The sequence below is a fragment of the Artemia sp. Qi Xiang Cuo genome, chromosome 13 (assembly GCF_049724085.1).
Source record: "Artemia sp. Qi Xiang Cuo chromosome 13, ASM4972408v1, whole genome shotgun sequence".
In the NCBI taxonomy this organism is placed as follows: Eukaryota; Metazoa; Arthropoda; class Branchiopoda; order Anostraca; family Artemiidae; genus Artemia; species Artemia sp. Qi Xiang Cuo.
In genome coordinates, this window is record NC_142806.1 from 45,937,968 (window position 1) to 45,963,445 (window position 25,478).

The 25,478-nt window shown below is 34.8% G+C and overlaps 1 protein-coding gene across 3 annotated transcripts in view; it reads right to left on the reverse strand.

Moving 5' to 3' along the window:
- Window positions 1–25,478, reverse strand: part of DIP2 (disco-interacting protein 2) — a 298,193-nt gene that overhangs the window by 87,388 nt on the left and 185,327 nt on the right. For all 3 annotated transcript variants that reach the window (XM_089099548.1, XM_089099547.1, XM_089099546.1), the window contains one exon: window positions 24,833–25,066. In XM_089099548.1, coding sequence (XP_088955674.1) covers window positions 24,833–25,066 — 234 coding nt within the window. The remainder of the gene's footprint in view (window positions 1–24,832; window positions 25,067–25,478) is intronic.

Below are 25,478 nucleotides of genomic sequence, written 5' to 3' on the forward strand. Positions count from 1 at the left end.
CAACAAAACACTACTGAAATATTCCAATTCTTGCATTTCACGAAAGAAATTCAAAATGAACTTTGAAAAATTAAGAGAATGTAACTGTGACAATGTAAAGCACAACAAGTCACTACTGAAATATTCCAACTCTTGCATTTCAATAAAAGAAATTCAAAATGAACCATGAAAATCCACATAATGTAACTGTGACAAGATAAAGCGCAACAAAACACTACTGAAATATTCCAACTCTTGCATTTCAAGAAAGAAAATCAAAAAGAACATTTAAAAATCAAGAGAAAGTAACAGTGACAAGGTAAAGCACAACAAGTCACTACTGAAATATTCCAACTCTTGCATTTCAACGAAAGAAATCCAAAATGAACTATGAAAAATCATGAGAATGTAACTGTGACAAGGTAAACCACGACAAGACACTACTGAAATATTCTAACTCTTGCATTTCAAGGAAGAAATCAAAAATTAACTTTGAAAAATAAAGAGAATGTAACTGTGACTATGTACATCACAACAAAAAACTACTGAAATATTCCAAGTCTTTTATTTAAACGAAAGAAATTCAAACTGAAACTTTAAATATCAAGAGAATGTAACAATGACAAGCTAAAGCTCAAGAAAATACTAGTGATATAATCCATCTCTTGCATTTCAAGGAAAGAAATTCAAAAGTAACTTGGAAAATCAACAGAATGTAACTGTGACAAAGTAAAGCAAAACAAACCACTACAGAAATATTCCAACTCTTGCATTTCACGAAAGATATTCAAAATGAACTTTTGAAAAATCAAGAGAATGTAGCTGTGACAAGTTAAAGCACGACAAAACACTGCTGAAATATTCCAATTCTTGCATTTCACGAAAGAAATTCAAAATGAACTTTGAAAAATCATGATAATGTAACTGTGACAAGGTAAACTACGACAAGACACTACTGAAATATTCCAATTCTTGCATTTCGCGAACGAAATTCAAAATGAACTTTGAAAAATCAAGAGAATGTAACTGTGACAAGGTAAAGCACAACAAAACATTACTGAAATATTCCAACTCTTGCATTTCACGAAAGAAATTCAAAATGAACTATGAAAGTCAACAGAATATAACTGTGACAAGGTAAAGCACAACAAAACACTACTGAAATATTCCAACTCTTGCATTTCACGACAGAAATTCAAAATGAACTTCGAAAAATCAAGAGAATGTAACTGTGAAAAGGTAAAGCACAACAAGACACTACTGAAATATGCCAACTCTTGAATTTCAACGAAAGAAATCCAGGTAAAATTCTACTTTAGCTACTTTTGACTATCTTGGAATGGAGTTGGGTTAGGAAAATGAAACTTTCAGGGATGGGTCTACAGGCCAAAGTATGTCTTGGGAAGGTGTTTTGAAGTACCTACCTCCACTCCTTCTCCCTCTAGAGGGTCCTGAAATTTGCCTGCATGACAGGTCTATACCAATTGAAATTTTGGCAAAACAACATTTTACCTTAATTTTCATTTATCAGTTTCTTTTTCTCTGGCTTTAGCTCTGAAAATGCAATTTCAATTATTTGAGCAGAATTTTAAGACATATAAATAGTTCATTTCCAGAATTTAGGAAATGTATTTGCATATCTTTAAAACCTTATAAATTAGGATTGAGCAAAGTTGTAAAGCTGAAAACAATTTTGTTGTACTTCATTTAAACAGAAGATCTATTTTGCAAGGTTTCAATTATATAGCTCATATATTTTTAAAGGTCATCAAAGGTCAGGACCCTCTAGAGGGAGAAGGAGTGGAGGTGGGTACTTCAAAATATCTTCCCAGGACATACTTTAGCCTGTAGAACCATCCCTGAAAGTTTCATTTTCTTAACCTAACCCCTTTCCAAGATAGTCAAAAGTAGCTAAAGTAGAATTTTACCGAAATCCAAAATGAACTTTGAAAAATCATGAGAATGTAGCTGTGACAAGGTAAACCACGACAAGACACTACTGAAATATTCCAACTCTTGCATTTTAAGGAAGAAATCCAAAATGAACTTTGAAAAATCAATAGAATGTAACTCTGGAAAGGTAAACCACAAAAGAACACTATTGAAATGCTCCAACTCATGCATTTTAATGAAAGAAATTTAAAACAAGCTTTGAAAAACGAAAAGAATGTAACTGTGATAAGGTAATAGCAAAACAAAATACAACTGAAATATTCCAACTATTACATTTTAAAGACAGAAATCCTAAATGAACTTTGAAAAATCAAGGGAATGTAACTGTGACAAGGTAAAGCACAACAAAAAACTACTGAAATAATCCAACTCCTGCATTTCAAGGAAAAAAATTCAAAATGAACTTTGAAAATCAACAGAATGTAACTGTGACAAAGTAAAGCACAACAAAGCACTACTGAAATATTCCAACTCTTGCATTTCACGAAAGATATTCAAAATGAACTTTTGGAAAATCAAGAGAATGTAACTGTGACAAGGTAAAGCACAACAAAACACTAATGAAATATTCCAATTCTTGCATTTCACTAAAGAAATTCAAAATGAACTTTGAAAATCAACAGAATGTAACTGTGACAAAGTAAAGCACAACAAAGCACTACTGAAATATTCCAACTCTTGCATTTCACGAAAGATATTCAAAATAAACTTTTGAAAAATCAAGCGAATGTAACTGTGACAAGGTAAAGCACAACAAAACACTACTGAAATATTCCAATTCTTGTATTTCACGAAAGATATTCAAAATGAACAATTCCTATACGACCCATAAAATCCATTTTCGCTAGCAAGTCGGCCCACAGTACAGCAATTACGACCCATAGAATCCTTTTTTGCTAGCAAGTCGGCCCACAGTACAGTAATTTGATATGCGTAGCCTACTGCCAGGAACCAGTGGGGGAATCCTCGCTCGTAATTGCTAATCACCTTAACCCTTTTATCCATCGTCAAGTACATGCTCCAAAACTATTTTATTCAGAGATTTCACGTTAAAAGATTATCCAATCACTAATTACCCCTTTTTTGCAAATGTTAATCAAACGCCAAGGAACGTAAAGACTTCAAAAATGGAACTGTGGATAACACATGGGTGATTGACAGCTTTCCCTAAAAAACCATTCCTAAATACGCGATTTGACAATCTCTAGTTTTTTCATTGTGCAATTCTTATCAAAAACAAAAACCTTGCCAACTTTTAGAATATTCACATGTAAGTCTAATGTCTCAGGCATGGGTTTTCCTTGCGCAATTCCAACATATATTTTCATGTAGGTTTTCAATCTATTACACTTTTGACCATATTCTTGTATGGTTGAAACTGTATGGTTGAAAGTGCCTAATAGGTTACTACTTACACTAAAGTTTGAATTCTGTCCCAATTCTTTAAGAACGACTCCCGAAACAGTGTTCGGTTAATTTGAAAAACAAGAAGATTTTTTTTTTAATTACTAAAAACTTTAGTGTCAGTAATTATTAAATACGTAATAATTTCTGTTTATTCTGGGTTTTGATGTTCCTCCTTACAAAAAACCTATTTTTTTTACTTGATTTTTCATCGTTTTTTAAGTGATGCCACGAAATCTGGCAACACCTCCACGGATAAATCCCTCCTCCTCCAGGATTTATTCTCTAGACAATTCAATCCTGGTGAAATTTTACCCCGGACAATTGTCCTTAACATCTCCACGCATAAAATTGAATCAGCAATGAGAAAGCAAGGCATAAGAAGAATTTCGTATAGGAATTCTGGCGAATTCCCCCAGTGTAAAATTCCCCACGTAATAATTTCTATTCGTTTTAAGTTTTAATGTTGCTCCTTACTTTCAGTTGGAAAAACTTGTTGGTTTTTTTTATGTAATTTCTCATCGTTTTTTAAGTGATGCCAGGAAATCTGGCAACACCTCCACGGATAAATTCCTCCTTCTTCCAGATTTATTCTCTAGACAATTCAATCCTGGTGAAAATTTATGTAATTCTCAGGCTCGTAACTTTTGATGGATATGAGTAAACTTGATGAAACTTATATATTTAAAATCAGCATAAAAATCCATTTCTTTTAATGTACCCTATATATTGATATTAAAATTCCGTTTTTTAGAGTTTCGGTTACTATTGAGACGAGTCGCTCTTACTAGACAGTTCCGTACCACGAACTGTTTGATGATATTAAAATTCTGTTTTTTAGAGTTTCGGTTACTATTGAGACGAGTCGCTCCTGTTTGATAATTACAAACAGGAAAAATCCTATGGCTTTTTTCTTAATTGGAATAGTAAGAGACGACCTGGCTACAACCTACGGTCATGACATCATTGATCAAACTTTAACATGATTCCTTATGTAATAAAAACAATCAAATATATTGGAAAAGACTGCAGTATGAAAAGACATCAAAAAAGTTTTTTGTAAAGTGATTCTATTCTTTATTTTCTTTTCGTTTTTTAATTAAAAACGGCACTAGAACTTTTAATTTCTGTTAGGAGATAAGAGCTTGGAACCTCTAGAGTAAGGTTCTCTGATACGCTGAATCTGATAGTGTGATTTTCATTAAGATTCTATGACTTTTAGGGGGCGTTTTTCCCTTTTTTGAAAATCTGGCAAATTTTCCCAGGCTTGTAACTTTTGATGGATATGAGTAAACTTGATGAAACGTAAATATTTAAAATTAACATAAACATCCATTCCTTTTGATGTATCTATTGATATTAAAAGTCCGTTTTTTAGAGTTTCGGTTACTATTGAGACGAGTCGCTCTTACTAGACAGTTCGTTACCACGAACTGTTTTATTTACCCCGGACACTTACCCTTAACATCTCCACGAATAAAATTGAGTCGGCAATGAGAAAGCAAGAAATAAGAAGAATTTCGAATAGGAATTTTGAAAAATCCCCCCAGTGTAAAGTTCTGGAAACTTCCCTCCCCATTGAAAATGATTCCCGTGGAAAATCCTACCAAAAAACACGCATCCGTGATTTTCTTCTGGCAAAAATGCGAAATTCCACATTTTTTCAGATAGGAGCTTGAAACTTCCACAGAAGGGTTCTCCGATAAGCTGAACCCGATGGCGTGATTTTTATTAAAATTATATGACTTCTAGGGTTTTTCTCCTTTTTTCGAAAATCAGGCAAATTTTCCCAGGCTAGTGACCTTTGATGGGTAAGACTAACCATAATAAAACTTACATATTTAATATTAGCAAAAAAATTCGATACTTTTGATATATCTACTGGCATCCATACTCCGTTTTTTAGAGTTTCGGTTACTATTAAGCCGGCCGCTCCTTACTTAGATAATTTCGGAAACCACACTGCCTTTCCATGACGATAAATAAAAGTTCAAATAGGGATAAAATCCTTTTAATAGACAGTGATGATGATAACAGTGATAGAAATTCACAAAAATACCCGATAGTTCGGTCACATATACAGTGACCGTCATCAGTAGTAAAACTAAAATAAAACAATTTAAAACAAAAGTTTATATACTAAATCAAATAAAACTACATAATGTTTCAATCTCTAATTCTTTCAAACAGTTCGTGGTAACGAACTGTAAGTAAGGAGCGACCCGGCTCAATGGTAACCGAAACTCTAAAAAACAGAATTTTGGTACCAATAGATACATTAAAAGAATCAAATTTTAATTCTGATTTCAAATATATAAGTTTCATCAAGTTTAATTCTACCCATCAAAAGTTACGCGCCTGAGAAAATTTGGCTGATTTTCGAAAAAAGGGGGAAAGACCCTCTAAAAGTTATAGAACCTTAATGAAATTCAGACCATCATATTCAGCGTATCAGAGAACTTTACTGTAGAGGTTTCAAGCTCCTATCTACAAAAATTTGGAATTTTGCATTTTTTGCCAGAAGAAAGATCACGGGTGCGTGTTTATTTGTTTTTTCCCCAGGGGTAATCGTATTGACCCAGTGGTCCTAGAATATCGTAAGAGGGCTCATTTTAACGGAAATTAATAGTTCTAGTGCCCTTTTTAAGCCACCAAAAAAATGGAGGGCAACTAGGCCGCCTCCCACGCTCTTTTTTTTCTCAAAGTCACCCAATTAAAATGTGGAGATTGCAATTTTTTCCATAATAGTTAAAAATTTAATAAATATGTCTTTTAGGATGACTTAATCCCCCACAGGTCGAAGGGGAAGGGCTGCAAGTTATGAACTTTGCCCACTGCTTACATTGGTTATTGTATTGGTTATTGGAAAGTATACAGACATTTTCAGGAAGAATTTTTTTCTGGTGGGGGGGCTGGAGGAGGGGGTTACTCGGGAGAATCTTTCCGTGGAGGATGTTTCTTTGGGGTAAGGGACATTTCTATGAGGGGGTCACCGGATTTACAAGCATTATTTAAAAAACGATCAGAAATTAAATAAAAAAAAAAAAAAACTTTTTTCAACTGAAAGTAAGAAGCAACATTAGAACTTAAAATGAACAGAAATTATTACGTATATGAGGGTGTTCTCCCCCAAGTCAATACCTCGCTTTTTACGCTACAGTTTTTTTTTTTTTTTTTTAGTGGTTTAAAAATAGCTATCAATTATAATTAAAAGGCCTTTGTTTTTCAGGTGTTTTTGAATTAAAATTTTTGTTTAACTTTTAACGTAAAGAGCGTGGTATTGCCTAAGGGGAGAACCCCATCATATACGTAATAACATATACGTAATAAAAAAAAACAATAAAAAAAAACAAGCGATACGGCTCAATAGTAATCGAAACTTTTAAAAACGAAACTTTGATGTCAATAAATGTATCAAAAGAACGGGCTTATAATGCTGATTCTAAATATATGAATTTTATTAAGTTTAGTATTACTCATCAAAGGCTACGAGCCTGAGAAAATTTACCTGATTTTTTAAAGAGGGGGGAAACATCCGCTAAAAGTGAAAAAAAATTAATGAAAATCACACCGTCAGATTCAGCGTATCAGAAAACACTATTACATAGGTTTCAAGCTCATCTGCAAAAATCTGCAACTTTGTATTTTTTGCCAGAAGAAAAATATACGAATATAGAAGTTCTTTACGTACGTTAATTTGTAAATTACGTCAGAACCAAATTTAGAGACAGCCATTTAGCAAAAGAAAAGTAAAATTTGTTATGCAAATTTTGTTTACTTATTCAATGACGGCGAGCCAAAATAAAAGCTGCATTAACTAAAAAACGATCAGAAATGAAATAAAAAAAAAAACAAATTTTTTAAACTGAAAGTAAGGAGCGACATTAAAACTTAAAACGAAAAGAAATAGTTCCGTATATAAAGGGGCTGTCCCCTCCACAACGCCTCGCTCTTTACGATAAATTTTGACTCTGTCATATAAATCAGCTTTTTAAAACAATAAAAAACTTTAGCGTAAAGAGCGAGGCGTTGAGGAGGGGACAGTCCCCTTCATATACGGAATAATCTCTGTTTTTTTTAAGTTTTAATGTCGCTCCTTACTTTCAGTTTAAAAAACTTGTTTTTTTTTATTTAATTCAAAGCAAAGGCGGAAGCTATTCTCTTTGACCTTCTTGGATTCGGTTCATTAGCGTTCAATGATATAACATTTGGACAAAGGTCAACTACATTGGGTGAATTGAACTTTACTCTGTCAGATTTTAATAAATTATCAGAGATAGAGTTCAGCCTATATTCACCTGTATCCCGATTCAAAGCAATATTCTTGAATAAGATTTTCTTTATTTCAAGAGTTCCACGAAAATTTTGCTTTAAACCCCGATCCCTAGAAATCAAAGAGACATTCTCGAACAAAATAAAATGGTCTGGAAAATTGAAAATATGTTCTGAAAGGGCTGAAATAAAATCTTCAGACTTAGAATTTTGCTTTAACGCCGAAGAAATAGAATCTTTATGTTGTAATAATCTCATTTCCAAACTCTGGCTAGTACGTCCCACATATGAGCTTCCGCAAGTACATGGGATCTGATATACTCCACTTTGCTGCCCCAATGAACGAAGCTTACATTTCAAGACTTTAAATTACATTATTAAGGATAAAAGTCGAAAAAGAGCATTAATAATGAGAGATAAACTTTCCCTGGAAAATCTTATATCAAAAAAGGGTTAGAGTAAGTGACTTTTGTTTTATTCAACAAACAGGAAAAAATCACTTCAATCATGACTTTCGCCTTTCCAGAGAAAGATTGCTAAAAAAAAGTTTTCGAAATTATCAACAAATAATCTGGTAATACCTTCGTTAATTCTTGGACCAGGTATGGCTAATTTTTCATCAAGAACTTTAACATTACAAGAACAATCAGTACTTGAAAAGGGTCCGAAATTTTGTTTTAAACCGGATAAAGTCCCCGTGGAAGACATTATCTCTTCAATAGAAACATCTTTGCACAAAAACGCAATCAGAGGCTTTGCTATAGTGTTGCCTACAGTAAAGGCCATACAGCACAGACGTTTTATTATTATTTTTTTTTTCCAGAGCCACTTCACACGGAAAAGACGGTCGTAGAAACTTCCGAAGCGGATCATTTAATTGTAACCAACGACGTCTATTGCTTTTTGCAATATTCAAAAGTGATTCGAGGGCAAATAGCCCCCCATGCCCATCATTCCCCCAAACACATCCAATCAAAATTTTTAGATAGCCATTTTTTTCATCGTATTTGATTTCCAGATATAAAATATATTTTTTAGGATGATACTCCCCCACAACCCTCAGGGCAAGGGTTTTAAGTTATGCCCTGGGGGAATATAAGGTTTTTAAAGAAGGCGTTGTCGTAAAAACTTCAAAACAGGATCATTCGACTGAAAATTAAAGAGCTAGTGCCCTTTTTAATAGTCGAAAGTGATTTGAGTGTAACTAGCCCCCCCCCCACGCCCGTCATTTCCCCAAACGCACCCAATCAAAATTTTCAGATAGCCATTTTGTTCAGCGTAGTTGATTTCATTATAGAATATATATTTTTGAGGATGACACTCCCCCACAAGCCTCAGGGCAAGGGTATTAAGTTATACCCTGGGGACATATAAGGTTTTTATAGAAGGCGTTGTCGTATAAACTTCAAAACAGGCTCATTCGATTGGACATTAAAGGGCTAGTGCCCTTTCTAATAGTCAAAAGCTATAGGAGGGCCATTAGCCACCCCACGCCCATCATTCCCACCAACACATCCAACCAAAATTTTGATATAGCCATTATTTTCAGCGTAGATGATTTCCAGATGGAAAATATGTTTTTGAGGAGGATACTCCCCCACAACAATCAGGGCAAGGGTTTTAAGTTATGCCCTCGGAGCATATAAGGTTTTTATAGAAGGTGTTGTCGTAGAAACTTCAAAACAGGATAATTCGATTGGAAATTAAAGAGCTAGTGCCCTTCTTAATAGTCGAAAGTTATTGGAGTGTAACTAGCCCCCATCTCCCCCCCACGCCCATCATTTCTCCAAACACTTCCAATCAAAATTTTCAGATAGCCATTTTGTTCAACGTAGTTGATTTCCAGAAAGAAAATATATCTTCGAGGGGGACACTCCCCCACAAGCCTCAGGGCAAGGGTTTTAAGTTATGCCCTGGGGGCATATAAGGTTTTTATAGAAGGCATTGTCGTAGTAACTTCAAAACAGGCTCATTCGATTGGAAATAAAAGGGCTAGTGCCCTTTTTAATAGTCGAAAATTATTGGAGGGCAACTAGCCTCCCCCCCAACACGCCCATAATTCCCCCAAACACATCCAATCAAAATTTTGAGATAGCCATTTTGTTCAGCGTGGTTGATTTCCAGAGAGAAAATATATTTTTGAGGAGGATACTCTCCCACAACCCTCAGAAAAAGGATTTTAAGTTATGCCCTGGGGGCATATAAGGTTTTTATAGAAGGCGTTGTCGTAGAAACTTCAAAACATGCTCATTCGATTGGAAATTAAAGAGCTAGTGCCTTTTTTAATAGTCGAAAGTGATTGGAGTGTAACTAGCCCCCTTCCCCCCCCCCCACGCCCATCATTTCCCCAAACACATCCAATCAAAATTTTCAGATAGCCATTTTGTTCAGCGTAGTTGATTTCCAGGACTAAAATATATTTTTGAGGAAGACACTCTCCCAAAACCTTCAGGACAAGGGTTTTAAGTTATGCCCTGGGGGCATATAAGGTTTTTATAGAAGGCGTTGTCGTAGAAACTTCAAAACAGGCTCATTCGATTGAAAATTAAAGGGCTAGTGCCCTTTTTAATAGTCAAGTGATTGGAATACAACTAGCCCCCCCCCCACACCCATCATTTTCCCAAACACATCCAATCAAAATTTTGAGATAGCCATTTTGTTCCGCGTAGTTGATTTCCATATAAAAAATATATTTTTTAGGAGGACACTCTCCCAGAACCTTCAGGGCAAGGGTTTTAAGATATGCCCTTGGAAGGTTTTTATAGAAGGCGTTGTCGTAGAAACTTCAAAAAAGGCTCATTCGATTGGAAATTCAAAGGGATAGTGCCCTTTTAAATAGTTGAAAGTGATTGGAGGGCAACTAGCCCCCCCCAACGCCCATCATTCCCCCAAACACATCCAATCAAAATTTTGAGATGGCCATTTTGTTCAGCGTAATTCATTTTCAGATAGAAAACATGTTTTTGAGGAGGACAATCCCCCACAACCCTCAGGGCAAGGGTTTTAAGTTATGCCCTGGGGGCATATAAGGTTTTTATAGAAAGGTGTTGTCGTAGAAACTTCAAAACAGGCTCATTCGATTGGAAATTAAAGGGCTAGTGTCCTTTTTAATAGTCGACAATGATTGGAGGGCAACTAGTCCCCCCCCTACGCCCATCATTCCCCCAAACACATCCAATCAAAACTTTGAGATAGCCATTTTGTTCAGCGTAATTCATTTTCAGATAGAAAATATGTTTTTGAGGAGGACAATCCCCCACAACCCTCAGGGCAAGGGTTTTAGGTTATGCCGTGGGGGAATATAAGGTTTTTATAGAAGGTGTGGTCGTAGAAATTTTAAAAAAGGCTCATTCGATTGGAAATTCAAAGGGATATTGCCCTTTTTAATAGTCAAAATTGATTGGAGGGCAACTAGTCCCCCCCCCCTACGCCCAGCATTCCCCCAAACAAATCCAAACAAAATTTTGAGATAGCCATTTTTGTTCAGCATAGTTGATTTCCAGATTGAAAATATATTTTTGAGGAGGACACTCCCCCACAACTCTCAGTGCAAGGGTTTTGAGTTAGGCCCTGGGGGCATATAATGCTTTTATAGAAGGTGTTGTCGTAGAAACTTAAAAACAGGCTCAGTCGATTGTAAATTAAAGGGATAGTGCTCTTTTTTATAGTCGAAATTGATTGGAGGGTAAATAGCTCCCCCTCCCACGGCCATTAGTACCCCAACCACAACCAATCAAACTTTTGAGATGGCCATTCTGTACAGTAGTAGAGTAGTACCTTATACTTCTACAAGACATATAGGAAAACATTTCTACAAGACATATACACCTTTTCAAAGAGAGTTAGCATCCCCATGCATATAGTTAATACTTCTACGGGACCTCTACACCTTTTCAAAGAGTCAGAACTCCCTCACACAGTTTGACGCAGACATTTTTTTTTTTTTTTTATAATCGAAAACTATTGATTGTCAAATTGCGTATTTAGGAATTGTTTTTTAGGGAAAGCTGTCAATCACCCATGTGTTATCCACAGTTCCATTTTTGAAGTCTGTGCTATCAAGAGCGGTTTATAATTTGTTCTGGACAATTGCCTTTAGCCAACAATAGTTTGATATGAATGTGTTGGTAGATAGGATTTGCGAATTTGATCCTATTAAGGTGGAGAAAAAAAAGAAAAGGGTTTAGCATTTGCGAATACTTCGATGTGTTGTCAATTTAAAATAGTTTAGAAATAAAAAAATTTAACAAGAAATGGCTGAAAAGTGTTTTGGGGGAGATGGGATGATTGTGTACTGTATAATACACAAGTGATGTTTGGACAGTGTAGTCAATTTAAAATAGTTTAACGTTATACTATACGAAGGAGTAAAACGATTTTTTTTTTGTTAAATAAGTAGTTCTTGTATCTTTTAAAAGAGCTTTACGGGGTTTGAGAGACTCGGTTGCCTGATTCCGTGTGTTATTTATTTAAATTTTTCACAATAAAAAGGAAATTTTTTTTTTAATAAAGTATATATTGTATCTTTTAAAAGAGCTTTACGGGGTTTGAGAGACTCGGTTGCCTGATTCCGTGTGTTTTTTCTTTACCTGGTTCCCATTAAAAACTAATTTTTTTGTTAAATAAGTAGTTCTTGTATCTTTTAAAAGAGCTTTTGGGGTTTGAGAGACTCGGTTGCCTGAGTACTTGTTGGTTATCTTATATATGTTCACTATATACTAGAAATTTTTGTGTTATATAAAGTTTAATTTTAAAATGTAAATTTGTTTTACGGGGTTTGAGATAATCGGTTTCATAATTCGGTCTTTTTTCAATTACTTGCGGCAAATTAAAAACAAAATTATTGTGATAAATAAGTATGTTTCGTATCTTTTAAAATATCATTAAGGGGTTTTAGAGACTCGGTTGCCTGATTCCGTGTGGTTTTTCTTTAGTTGGTGCCCATTAAAAACGAAATTTTTGTTTTAAATAAGTAGTTCTTGTAGCTTTTTAAAGAGCTTTACGGGGTTTGAGAGACTCGGTTGCCTGATTCCGTGTGGCTTTCCTTTACTTGGTGCCCATTAAAAACAAAATTTTTGTGTTAAATAAGTAGTTCTTGTATCTTTTAAAAGAGCTTTACGGGGTTTGAGAGACTCGGTTGCCTGATTCCACGTGAGGTTTCTTTATTTGGTGTCCATTAATAACTAAATTTTTGTTTTAAATAAGTAGTAATTGTATCTTTTAAAATAGCTTTAAGTGGTTTGAGAGACTCGGGTGCCTGATTACTTGTAATTTTTCTTTAAGTTGTGCCAAATAATAACTAAATTTATGCGTTAAATAATTATTTCTTGTATCTTTTAAAATAGCTTTAAGAGGTTTTAGAGACGCGTTTGTCATATTCCGTGTGGTTTTTCTTGAAATTAGGTAAAATGATAACGAAATTGATTCGTTTAATAAGTATTTCTTTAATCTTTTTTAATATCTTGACGAGGTTTCAGAGAATTGGTTGTATAAATCTTTGTGTTTTTTATTTACTTTATGACCATTAATAACGTATTTTTTTTGTTAAATAAGTATTTCTTGTATCTTTTAAAAGCTCATTAGTTTATAAGACGGATCGTGAAAATCCCAAGGTTTTGTGTACCAAGAATGGACCGGAGGTAGCCTCCCCTACAAACACGAATGGATATCACTAGAATATTTTAAGACGTGCTTTGTTATTTAAAAAATTGGACGCTACAATCAGAATTCTTTGATTGACATTTGCAAAAAAGGGGTAATGGATTTGTGAATTGGAGTGTAGGTTTGACATCACAAGGTACGTGCGAGGGAAATTTTTTGTTGGTGGGGGGGGGGCTTAAAAAGGCAAAAATGGGTGAACTATATTAGTTTATAAGACGGATCGTGAAAATCCCAAGGTTTTGTGTACCAAGAATGGACCGGAGGTAACCTCCCCTACATACACGAATGGATATCGCTAGAATATTTTAAGACGGACTTTGTTATTTAAAAAATTGGACGCTACAATCAGAGTTGTTTGATTGGCATTTGCAAAAAAAGGGGTAATGAATTTGTGAATTGGAGTGTAGGTTTGACATCACCAGGCACGTGCGAGGGAAATTTTTTGTTGGTGGGGGGTTTAAAAAGGTAAAAATGGGTGAACTACATTAGTTTATAAGACGGATCGTGAAAATCCCAAGGTTTTGTGTACCAAGAATGGACCGGAAACAACTTCAACCGTGCCCAGCCCCCCGCGATCAGAAATTAAATTATAAAAAAGTTTCTTCAACTGAAAGTAAGGAGCAAAATCAAAACTTAAACGGGCAGAAATAGAGGCTGTTTTCGAAGATTTAGGATTCATTATATTTAATGTTGCCAGTCAAAAGCTATGAGCTTGAGAAAATTGCCTGATTATCGAAAAATGGAGAAACACCCTCCAAAAGTCGACCGGAATGGGATTGTCTTGAGGGGGGAATTTTCCATGGAAGAGGGGGAGGGTATTTTTAAGTGAAAACAACTTCAACCGGGCCCAGCCCCCGGTGATCAGAAATTAAATTATAAAAAATTTTCTTCAACTGAAAGTAAGGAACAACATCAAAACTTAAATGGGCAGAAATAGAGGCTGTTTCCAAAGATTTAGGATTCATTAACTTTAGTGTTGCCAGTCAAAAGCTATGAGTTTGAGAAAATTGCCTGATTATCGAAAAATGAAGAAACACCCTCCAAAAGTGCACAGGAATGGGATTGTCTTGAGGGGGGATTATCCATGGAAGAGGGGGAGGGTATTTTTACGTGAAAACAACTTCAACCGTGCCCAGCCCCCCGCATTTTTAACATGAAATGGCTGAAAAGTGTTTTTGGGGGGGATGGGTATTAGTCTCTCATAGGCGTGTGTTGTCTGAAACCTATAAAAATAAACTATTTCCGTAAAATCTGAGCTAATAAGGGTTTTGACCGTAAACTCTAGTTTTTTTTGTAAGAAAATTATGGAAAATACAATTCTCTGGTACAGGTGTGAAACTTAAGTCTATTTTTGGATTGAAAAATAAACTTCAAAACAGGCTTATTCGATTGGAAATTAAAGGGCTAGTGTCCTTTTTAAGTCAAAAGTGATTGGAATACAACTAGCCCCCCCCCACACCCATCCTTTTCCCAAACACATCCAATCAAAATTTTGCGATAGCCATTTTGTTCCGCGTAGTTGATTTCCATATAAAAAATATATTTTTTAGGAGGACACTCTCCCAGAACCCTCAGGGCTAGGGTTTTAAGTTATGCCCTGCGGGTATATAAGGTTTTTATAGAAGGCGTTTTCATAGACGCTTCAAAAAAGGCTCATTCGATTGGAAATTCAAAGGGATAGTGTCCTTTTTAATATTCTACAATGATTGGAGGGCAACTAGTCCCCCCCACGCCCATCATTCCCCCAAACACATCCAATCAAAATTTTGAGATGGCCATTTTGTTCAGCGTAATTGATTTCCAGATAGAAAATATGTTTTTGAGGAGGACAATCCCCCACAACCCTCAGGGCAAGGGTTTTAAGTTATACCCTGGGGGCATATAATGTTTTTATAGAAGGCGTTGTCGTAGAAACTTCAAAACAGTCTCATTCGATTGGAAATTAAAGGGCTAGTGCCCTTTTTAATAGTCAAAAATGATTGGAGGGCAACTATCCCCCCCACGCACATCATTCCCCCAAACACATCTACCCCAAACACATCCAATCAAAATTTTGAGATAGCCATTTTTGTTCAGCGTAGTTGATTTCCAGATAGAAAATATATTTTTGAGGAGGATACTCCCCTACAACCCTCAGGGCAAGGGTTTTAAGTTATGCCCTGGGGGCATATAAGGTTTTTATAGAAGGCGTTGTCGTAGAAACTCCAAACAGGATCATTCGATTGGAAATTAAAGAGCTAGTGCCCTTTTTAATAGTCAAAAGTGATTGGAGTGTAACTAGCCCCCATCCCCCCCACGCCCATCATTTCCCCAAACGCATCCAATCAAAATTTTCAGATAGCCATTTTGTTCAGCGTAGTTGATTTCCAGATAGAAAATATATTTTTGAGGAGGACACTCCCCCACAACCCTCAGGGCAAGGGTTTTAAGTTATGCCCTGGGGGCATATACGGTTTTATAGAAGGCGATGTCGTATAAACTTCAAAAAAGGCTCATTTGATTGGAAATTCCGAGGGATAGTGCCCTTTGTAATAAGTCGAAAGTGATTTGAGGGCACCGAACCCCCCTCTCAGAACCACCTTTTCCCCAAACACATCCAATTAAAATTTTAAGACATCCATTTTATTAAACGTAGTTTTAAGTTCTGGAAATTAGGTCTTTGACGATTACAACTCCCCAAAGCCCTCAGGGCAAGGGTTATAATTTAAGGATTTTCCGAATAATTAATATTATTTCTTACGGAACGAATGCTTGTATAAACTTTAGAGAGTGCTCATTTGATTGAAAATTGAAAGTTATTTTTCACTTTTTGAGATTCAAAAGAGATTGAAGGGCAACGAGCCCTTCTCCCTCTTTCATGCCCCATATGCATCAGATAAAAATTTTGAGATAGACATTTTGTTAAAATAGTTCAAAGTTCTGATAACAAAACTCCGGTGCCGAGACAGCCCACCAGGGCCCAGGGGTAGGCGTTGTTAGTTATGCCCTGGGGCATAACTTGTTAAAGGGGGTTTATAACTTATGGGAAGAGGTTTTGTATGGGAAGAACACATGGGAAATCTATTATAATTATCCAATTATAAGGTTAAAATACATACTGTGTGATAGATGCAAAATTGTTTTGGCACACAAATTCCTATTAAGGTGAATTCCAAACAGTCGTGATCCCTTTGTGTCAGCAAGTGAAATGGTCTAAACCCCCTTATTGGAGCTATTTTTTCAATCCATTTATTGTTGTCAATCGCTGTCCACAAGTTATTTAAGCTGTCTATTGTTCATATATAAGGTTTTTATCAAAGAGGTAATCGTATAGACTTTGAAAAAAGCCTCATTTCATTTAAATTGAAAGTTCTAGATCCGTTTTTTAAAGTCAAGAATAATCGTACATTAAGTACACCCCTCCATGCCCTAAAAACTTGAAACTTTTTGCTATCAAAACGAACAAGAATTAATTTAAAAAAAACTTTAAGAAAAATAAATTTTGCAAACAAAAGTAAAGGCCATTTTAAACTTAAGCTCAGCAGATACAAATACCTGTTAAAATTCAAACTCAAAACCACCAGAAATTACTATTAAAGAATAAATGAAACACAAAACGAACAGAAATTAAATAAACAATCGTTGGAAAAAAAAACATACAACAAGTAATAATATAAATGAATAAATAGATCTTAAAGCGAGTAATGCTTAGATTTAATATGGAAATCAAGCTTAAAACGAAAACAAATATTTTGCTATGAAAGTATAAATGAAACTTAAAACGAACAGAATTTAAATAAACAATCAATGCGAACAAACATACAATATATATTAATGTAAATGAATGAATAAATCTTAAAACGAGTGAAACTTAAATTTAATATGCAAATCAAGTTTGGATCGAATAAAAATAACTACGAACAAGAGTTTGGGTATCGTCTCACTGCAGAAGCCTAAAACCTACTTTGAAAAACTTATTTTTCGGAAAGTTTTTTTTAATTAATCTAATAAAAGATGTTAGCTTAGTAAGAGCTTCTACCGTTAAAACCCTGTCTAATTTTGTATTGAAACCGGAATTTCCTCGTACGACCATCAAAGACATAAGAACTCTTAAAAACTTAAAAAAAGATGGTTCAATTACCATTACAAAAGCAGATAAGGGTAACAATTTAGTTGTGATGAATTCCGAGGACTACAATCTAAAATTAAAAAGATTACTATATGATAAAAAAACATACAAGAAGCCTTGGTTTAATCCAATAGGCTCCTTTACAAATAAGTTTTAGAATAAATTAAATTGTTTAAAGGATGGAGTAAAAATTACGCCTCAACTCAATTACAAATGCCTGCCACGCAGTTCCTTGTGCCCTAAATTATATGGACTTCCCAAAATTCATAAGCCTAACCTACCATTACGACCAATTGTGTCAAATACAAGGTCACCAACAAGTGTTTTGAGCAAATGGTTAGTGTTAATCCGTAAACCACTTTTGTTTACACAAATTTCATATATTAAGAATTCTTCGAATTTGGTTGAAAAACTGAAAAAAGTAGAAATTTCTTCGAATTCTTTGCTTTCAAGCTTCGACATTGTATCAATGTACACACATATTGATGTAGAAGCAGCCGAATCTCTTCTAGAAGGAAAGCTCTTAAGAAATTTGGATTTTATTAGTGGCAAAACAGATTTAGAAGTTTATGTAATTATGTATTTAGTAAGGTTGTGCAATAAGTTCTCTTATTTTTTTCAATTTAGAGGGGATTATTTCGAACAAATAAATGGTTTAGCTATGGGGGCCCCTTTATCCCCTTTATTAGCTAATATTTTTGTGGAGAATATTGAAACAATTGTGTTAGATTCATATTTTTTAAAACATATTTTCTGGGGCCGATTTATGGACGACATTACTTCAGTATGGGATTATTGGAAGAAGGAATTAAAAGGATTTTTGGAACATCTTAATTGTTTGGGAGGGGATTTAAAGTTTACTGTTGAATTGGAAGAGAATGGGAAACTTCCTTTCCTTGATGTTCTTCTTTTGAAAAATCAAAATAGTCTGGATTTTAAAATTTACAGAAAACCGACAAATAACAATAGATTTTTGTCTTATAGTCACGGTCACGCTCGCCAAGTAAAAATTGGTTTGATCATTTTTTTAACTGATCGGATTTTTAGTATTTGCTCTCCAAAATTTGTTGAGGATGAGTTGCCTTTTCTAAGGAAAATACTAATAATCAACATCCATCCAGAGTGTTTAATTAACCAGACTGTTTCAAATAGAAGAAAAAGGTTTCTGGAGATATCTGAGGTAGTCTTTGAGAAATCTTAGGATAAGGATGTTTTTTGTTCCTTACCATATGTACCCGGGCTAAGTTAAAAACTTAAAAGAATTTTACAAAGTATTGGTCTAAGGGTAGCTTTAAAGAATAATAATACTTTGGGTAGTTTTTTAAATTCTGGAAAGGATCTAACTTCACTGGGGCAACAAAGTAAGGTTTACCAGATCCCATGTACTTGCCGAAGCTCATATGTGGGACGTACTAGCCAGAGTTTGGAAATGAGATTATTACAACACAAAGATTCTATTTCTTCGGTTTTAAAGCAAGATTCTAAGTCTGAAGATTTTACTTCAGCCCTTTCTGAACATATTTATAATTATCCAGACCATTTTATTTTGTTCAAGAATGTCTCTTTCATTTCTAATAATTAGGATTTAAAGCGGATTATTGTTGACATCAATGAGATAAGGACAATCCCATTCAAGATTACTTCTTTGTACCGGAATGATGGTAAATATGGGCTGAACTCGATCTATGATAATTTATTAAATTACAACGGAGCAAAGTTCAATCCACCCAATGTAGTTGACCTTTGTCCAAATGTTATATCATTGAACGCTAATGAACCGAATCCAAGAAGGTTAAAGAGAAGAGCTTCCGCCTTTGCTTTGAAAAGAATTAGAGATTTAAACCATATGTAGTGTTATTTGATTTAGTATATAAACTTTTGTTTTAAATTGTTTTATTTTAGTTTTACTACTGATGACGCTCACTGTATATGTGACCGAAATATCTGGTATTTTTGTGAATTTCTATCACTGTTATCATCATCACTGTCTATTAAAAGGATTTTATCCCTATTTGAACTTTTATTTATCGCTCCTTACTTACAATTCGTTACCACGAAATGTTCAATCAGCCCAAAAATTTGGGACTTTATCAACAGTACGAAACTTATGGCGTTAAATAATACGACAGCGGAACTCTGGTTCCAGTTCATGGACTTAGAAGAAAAAAACCAACTATTTACTAGGGCAGAAAGAATATTAGATTGGTAAGCCCATATAAAGTCATTTCGCGCAAACTACTTGCGATCCCAACTCTACTATGTACTTTGCCTTCAATGGACGTCATTTACTCTATTAGGTTCCTTAGCCAAAAGAAGAGAGGTACTTTGAAATCTTCCAAAAAAACTCCTGGCATATGTAAAAAGATCCAAATGCAAGTATTAAAAAAGAAAAAAGTTATGGATAAAATTTTAGGTCAAGTATCAAAACTCCCATTCGCATATTAAGGAGTCGCACAGCTGGAGCAAAAGCTTCTTTTACAAGCGACATGAAATTAACGATAAACACGAAACTTGTGTTTGAGTCACCAAGCTCGTGCCAATTTAAGTTATAAGTTCTTATGCGAGTGACTTAAACAGACCACCATGTGCAGAAGCTCATAAATAGCACAGAGACTAATCCCACAACAACACTAAATCAATTTGTGACGACAAAAAGCTTTATATTGTGTCAATAAAGATTAGTTTGCGCTTAAACGGCTGGAACCAAGGCCGTATCCAGAGGGGTGGTGTTTGAGCCCCCCCCCATGTTTGTCCGAATCGTAAAAAACGTAAAAAAAATGAATATAAACAAATTTCTGATGCGTTTTTTAAAGTTTTTTTTTTGTAAAACTCCCCCTGAAAAAACAATCGTTTGTAACCCCCCCCCCCTTGAAAAAAAATCCTGGATAAGGCCCTGACTGTCACTAATAATACTATAATTTTGCTGTCCTGTCTTTTAGTTTACTTTTTTTCCTTTAACTTTAGTATAGTTACTTATTCTTCGTGCGAAAAGCCTTTGACCAGAATAGTAAGAGCCTAATCCTGTTTTTCCTTTATTTGATTTTGCAGAGCAAAACAGTAATAAATTGCACATTAGCAATATTAAATAAAACTGCCTTTAGGCAAAGTTAGAAATGTAAAGTTGTAGGATTTATTTGGATGGATGAAAGATGTCAATTAATAAGTCTTATAAATCGGACTCATTCCATGGGAATAGGAAGTCATAATCTTTAACAAAGAGAAAGATCAGAGAAATAAGTGAATGACCATCTGATAGCGCTTAACAATATTTAAACTAGGAATCGTTATTGACAGTGAAGTTCTGGATGTGCTGGAAATCAAAATAGGCTTCGTAGTTGGAATACGGAAACTAAACTACCTTCTTATCAATAATTTATACTACCCAAAACCCAAATTTAATACAAATTGAGTTTCAACGACAAAAACTTAAAATTTTTAAAGAGTTAAATTCTGTCCTCGGCCAGATACCTCAAGTTTTAACAGGCTGATAATTTTTGGTACTTTCCCATTACATGGGCCTATCTAAAAAGTCAAGTTTGGTTAATGCTAATGAAATAAAGTAAAATAGGATGAATATATAATAGTTTAGAAACAAATTTTGGCTATATAATTGCAAATTAGGGTGGGGGTGGGGCTAACGCATAAAATAGATTCATGATGTAACCTAACCTATGTACCTTTTTCTCCCCCTAAACCCCCAAATAAAATAGCTCAAATATCTTAAGTGCATTGAAAACCACATTGAGTATTGTATGACTGATCAGCGGTCTCTTGGACTAGCCCGTTAAAAACGGTTTTTTCGTGACTGGTTTCCTTGTAAAGGCTCATGTAATGGGAAAGTACCTGATTTTTTTATATATAGACAAGACGGCGTAAAATCCTTTGTGTTTCAATTTGTTTATGGTCCAATCTGAAATCGATTATAGTGGCTCAGTCGGTCTTAATACCTTTAAAATGAAGCTTATGACTTGTTCGATCTGACACCCTTTTCGAGGGATTTAAGGCTATTTTTTAAACTCCCATAAATATGTTTTAGCAAATAAACCTTTACCAACAATATTAGGCAAAATAAAAGTTATCACTCCTGAATCATCTTCAAATGCCAATTCTTTCTCACTAGACAGTTTTTTTCCAAATGTATTTTGAAATTTTTGGTTACTATTGGTTAGAATTCATTTTTTACTAGGTTACGTCTGACACTGTAACCATGATTATGATTACTTCCCCCGTCCTTTCACCCTCTCTCTATATCCAGACATAATGTAAATTTAGGCTTTTGAATTACTCTCACAAGAGGTGCTAATAGGCCCTTCCTTATCAATTTGTGAGCCTGAGAAAACATTAAACATATCCCTTTCCTGGTTCATGACAAAACATTTGCCGCAGCTTTCGTATTAACACAGTATTTGTACATAACAACCTTTGAGTTTTACGTTGATCTTTTTTTTTCATCTATTTTTTTATTTTGGATATGGTTGATGTTTTGTACTTTAACAACCTTTGAAAAGTTTAACATGTTAAATCTCAACAACTTTAACGTTGATAATTGGCATTTTGGTGTCTTCAAGACACCAAATTGCCATTTTATAGACACCAAATTCAAGACACCAAATTGCCAAATTGCATAATTGGCATTTGGTGTCTTCTCGTTTTGTTGTTGTTGTTTTTGTTTTCTTCTTCTTTTTCGGTGACATAGTGAAAATTTGACTAGCTTTCTTAAGATTTGGAGAAATTCGTATTAAAAAAACGAAACTTCTTAATCAAGGTTAGGTTAAAATCTTCTTTTTCAATTCATACTTCCAAATTTATAGAAAAATCAATTGTCTAAAAGAAACAATCAATATAAGCAATGGGTTTATTCTCGGCAAAGCAAAATGACATTCTTTCGAAGGACTGAAAGAACAGTGGCATGACACTTATTTTTCGTAATTTCTACTCATTTTATGTTTTGTATCATTGGTTTAATCCTTTGTCTTCTTCTTACTTGAATTGTTATGGAGATGCTTTCGCATAATCTCATCACCAGAATCAACTTCCATACCCACTTCTTTATGCCTAGTAATTTATATCCGCCTTTTCTAACGGCGGGCAGTTAAAAAATTTCCCTTGATAGAATTTTGACCCTGTCTAGGCCAAAATCATCGCTTTGTTGCATAAAATGGCCAAAAAGGGCACTGTCGTGGCATGGTCAGTGTTGTCACGCGGAAGAGCACTAGAGCTTAACATATTCGTTCGAATGAGCCCTCTGTCGTTACTCTACAACTTTTGTCCATGGCTATCTTTCTAAGGAAAAATACAAGTTGTCTGTTTTCGTAAAAAGAGCGCTGAAATCCCAGCTCAAATGCACTCAGATATGATTGGTTACATTTAAATTCTCAACAAGATTTACTTCATGATTCTAAAGTTATAATTTTCGAATCATGAAGGAAGGCTGTTGAAAATCGCAACTCTAAAAGACGGATATTTTAAAACAATAAATATATAAAAAAAATCCGCTTTTTCTGCTTCTATTTTTCAAAGTTTCGATTACTATTGTTAAGTATCAAACCATGAATTGTTTGATGGAATTTTTTTTTTATTTTTTGGGCGGATGAGAGATTTCTCTACCTGATACAGCAAATTTTAGTTTAGAATTGTTTTTGCTCAAGAGCAAATTTAATTTCCTAGGAAAAATTACTTCACCTAAAATATTTTTTTTTTTTTAATTATGAAAAACCATCTGGTAATTATGCAGCGGGAGACACTTTAAAACGCCGACTGAACAGGCAGACACATACCCATGTGGATACTCGCCATGGATTGGGTAATCAAAAATATTTTTCCGATGTGCCTGCTTTTGCCATTTTGTCAAAATTAGCCCCCCCCCCTCAATAAAATGACGCACATACACATAAATAGAGCTGTGACAGGCAAACACAATCATTTCCCATGGGAGATAGCGAGGGACTAAAAAAAATCTTCGTTTTCTAAGGGAGAAGGGGGTGGTAGTAGTTCTCAGTATAAATCCTCTCCTGTAGGCAAGGGCGGATCCAGGATTTTTTAGAAGGGGGGGGGGGGCAAAATAGGTTGATCTGATAAACTTGCATTAGTAGCAAGTTTAATTAACGCAAACTTGTGTTAATTAAGTAAATTACACTACTTTAGACTACGTTAGGGGGGGGGTACCCCCTCGCCCCCTTGGATCCGCCACTGTCTGTAGGTTACTTTACATTCCTTGAAAATAAAATTGAATATGTACCTGTGATGCCCTATTATTGAAACTGTAAAAAACAATAATTGCAAATTTTATAAAATTTCTACTTCCTAATTGACCTTAGACTCAGGTTCGAGTTTCGCTTTCACTATCGGGTAAAATCTAGGTTCTTTAATGTCAAAAGAGCCCCAGCTTTTGGTAACTATCAAGAAGAAGAACCAAACATATTAAATTAATGTGAGTCAAGCGGTCACGTCCAAAAACAAGAAATATCATACATGGCATGGACTGTTTCGATTTCGGCTAGCCAAGCGGTAGATATCATCTGAATCTTGTATATGTTACCAAATGATGTATGAATTGTGTGTGAACCATACTTATCTGTCACATAACACATATTTATTTTAATTTAGAGGTCGAAGACGTCAGTAAAGGAATGTTTTAAAACATTTGAATTTCCGTCAGGACTATGTTGAAACTATGACATCTGACCTGTAAATTTTATGGCACACAATAATAATTAGGGCTCAGTTTCCACTCCCAGTAAACTATTTTAATTGTTTTTTTTTGCTCGCTTGTTTTTTTCTACTCAAGCTACAACAAACCAAAAGCAAAACTTTAATTTGAAAAGGCAGTTTTGGGGTAAAACTTGTTTTCATCTAGCATACAAAAGACAACATCTTTTTTTTAAGGGGTTCCAGGTTTCTGATTAATAGATTTTCCATTATTGGCAACAAGAAGAAAAAAGAAGTGAAATCCTTATAGCACAGGACTAGCGGGGCTCTGCAGTATAATGGGATCAAGAATCGTTTTCTAGACGAACTTTCTGTTATATCTTGAAGAAAGAGACACGTGAATGAAAAATTCAGGAAGCAGCTCAAATGCCAAATCCTGAGAGTCTCTAAGGATTTCATTCACCTAGCTCAACAAATCATCATAAGATTAAAATAATAAGTGCGTCCAAAGAGAAAAAGAGATATTACTGTCCTACACTTCCGTTACAAAGCGTTTTAATTCAATTGGTTCATTTTTGTGACGTCAAAGAACGGTTAGTCCAATTACTTCACCTATTTTACCCATTGTTGTATCCACCTATTGCTGCTGTATTATATTTTAAGCTAGTAAAATAATCAAAACCTTAGGTTCTTTGGAACGAAATTTAAAGCAAATAAGAAGGCCGAATACATTTTGGGTCACAATATTTTTTCAAGTAAACTTTCTGCTTTTCTGTAGCACATTTTACAAAAGTATATCCTACTTACTTCAATATAAGCGGGGGAATGGTCAGAATCACTCAGTTTCACCGGGGGCTGCCAGTCCTTAGGTTGTTTTATTAGATGATCGGTAGCAAACCATGAAAGTTTTGGCCACCCTTTAAATGCCACAATTTCACCGGTTGATGTCCTAGGTATACCTTTAAGACAGGCGTCGGTAGTGAGAGCAACCTCAACACCACAAGATCCAAGAAGGAATCCAATTTGTAGAGATCCTGCATCCTAAAAAGACACGGGATAAAGCGATATGAAAAAAATAACAGGCATCACTGTGGTTATTAGACTTATCAGCCGTTATAGGTATATTTATGGTTGGCACTTCTCATTATAATAAGTGGTTGTGCCCAAAATACGGTGGGGTTACTAATAAATTAACTAACTTTTACTTTGGAAAGCTGCATAAATCATAAAAATGTATCAATATTTCCTTCCGTACAATCTTCAAATATAGTGGAGGAAAAATACGGTTTGACCTCGGGGAAATTGCAACAGAATTTTTTTTCACACCAAAATGTTCAGAAAAATCAGCTTAATCACACAAAAAAAAAATCCCCCCGAATCCGCCATGCACAATTACCCGAATCCCCTTTGAAGGGGGAAAATAAGGGGGGAAATCAGAATTTCTATTTGGACG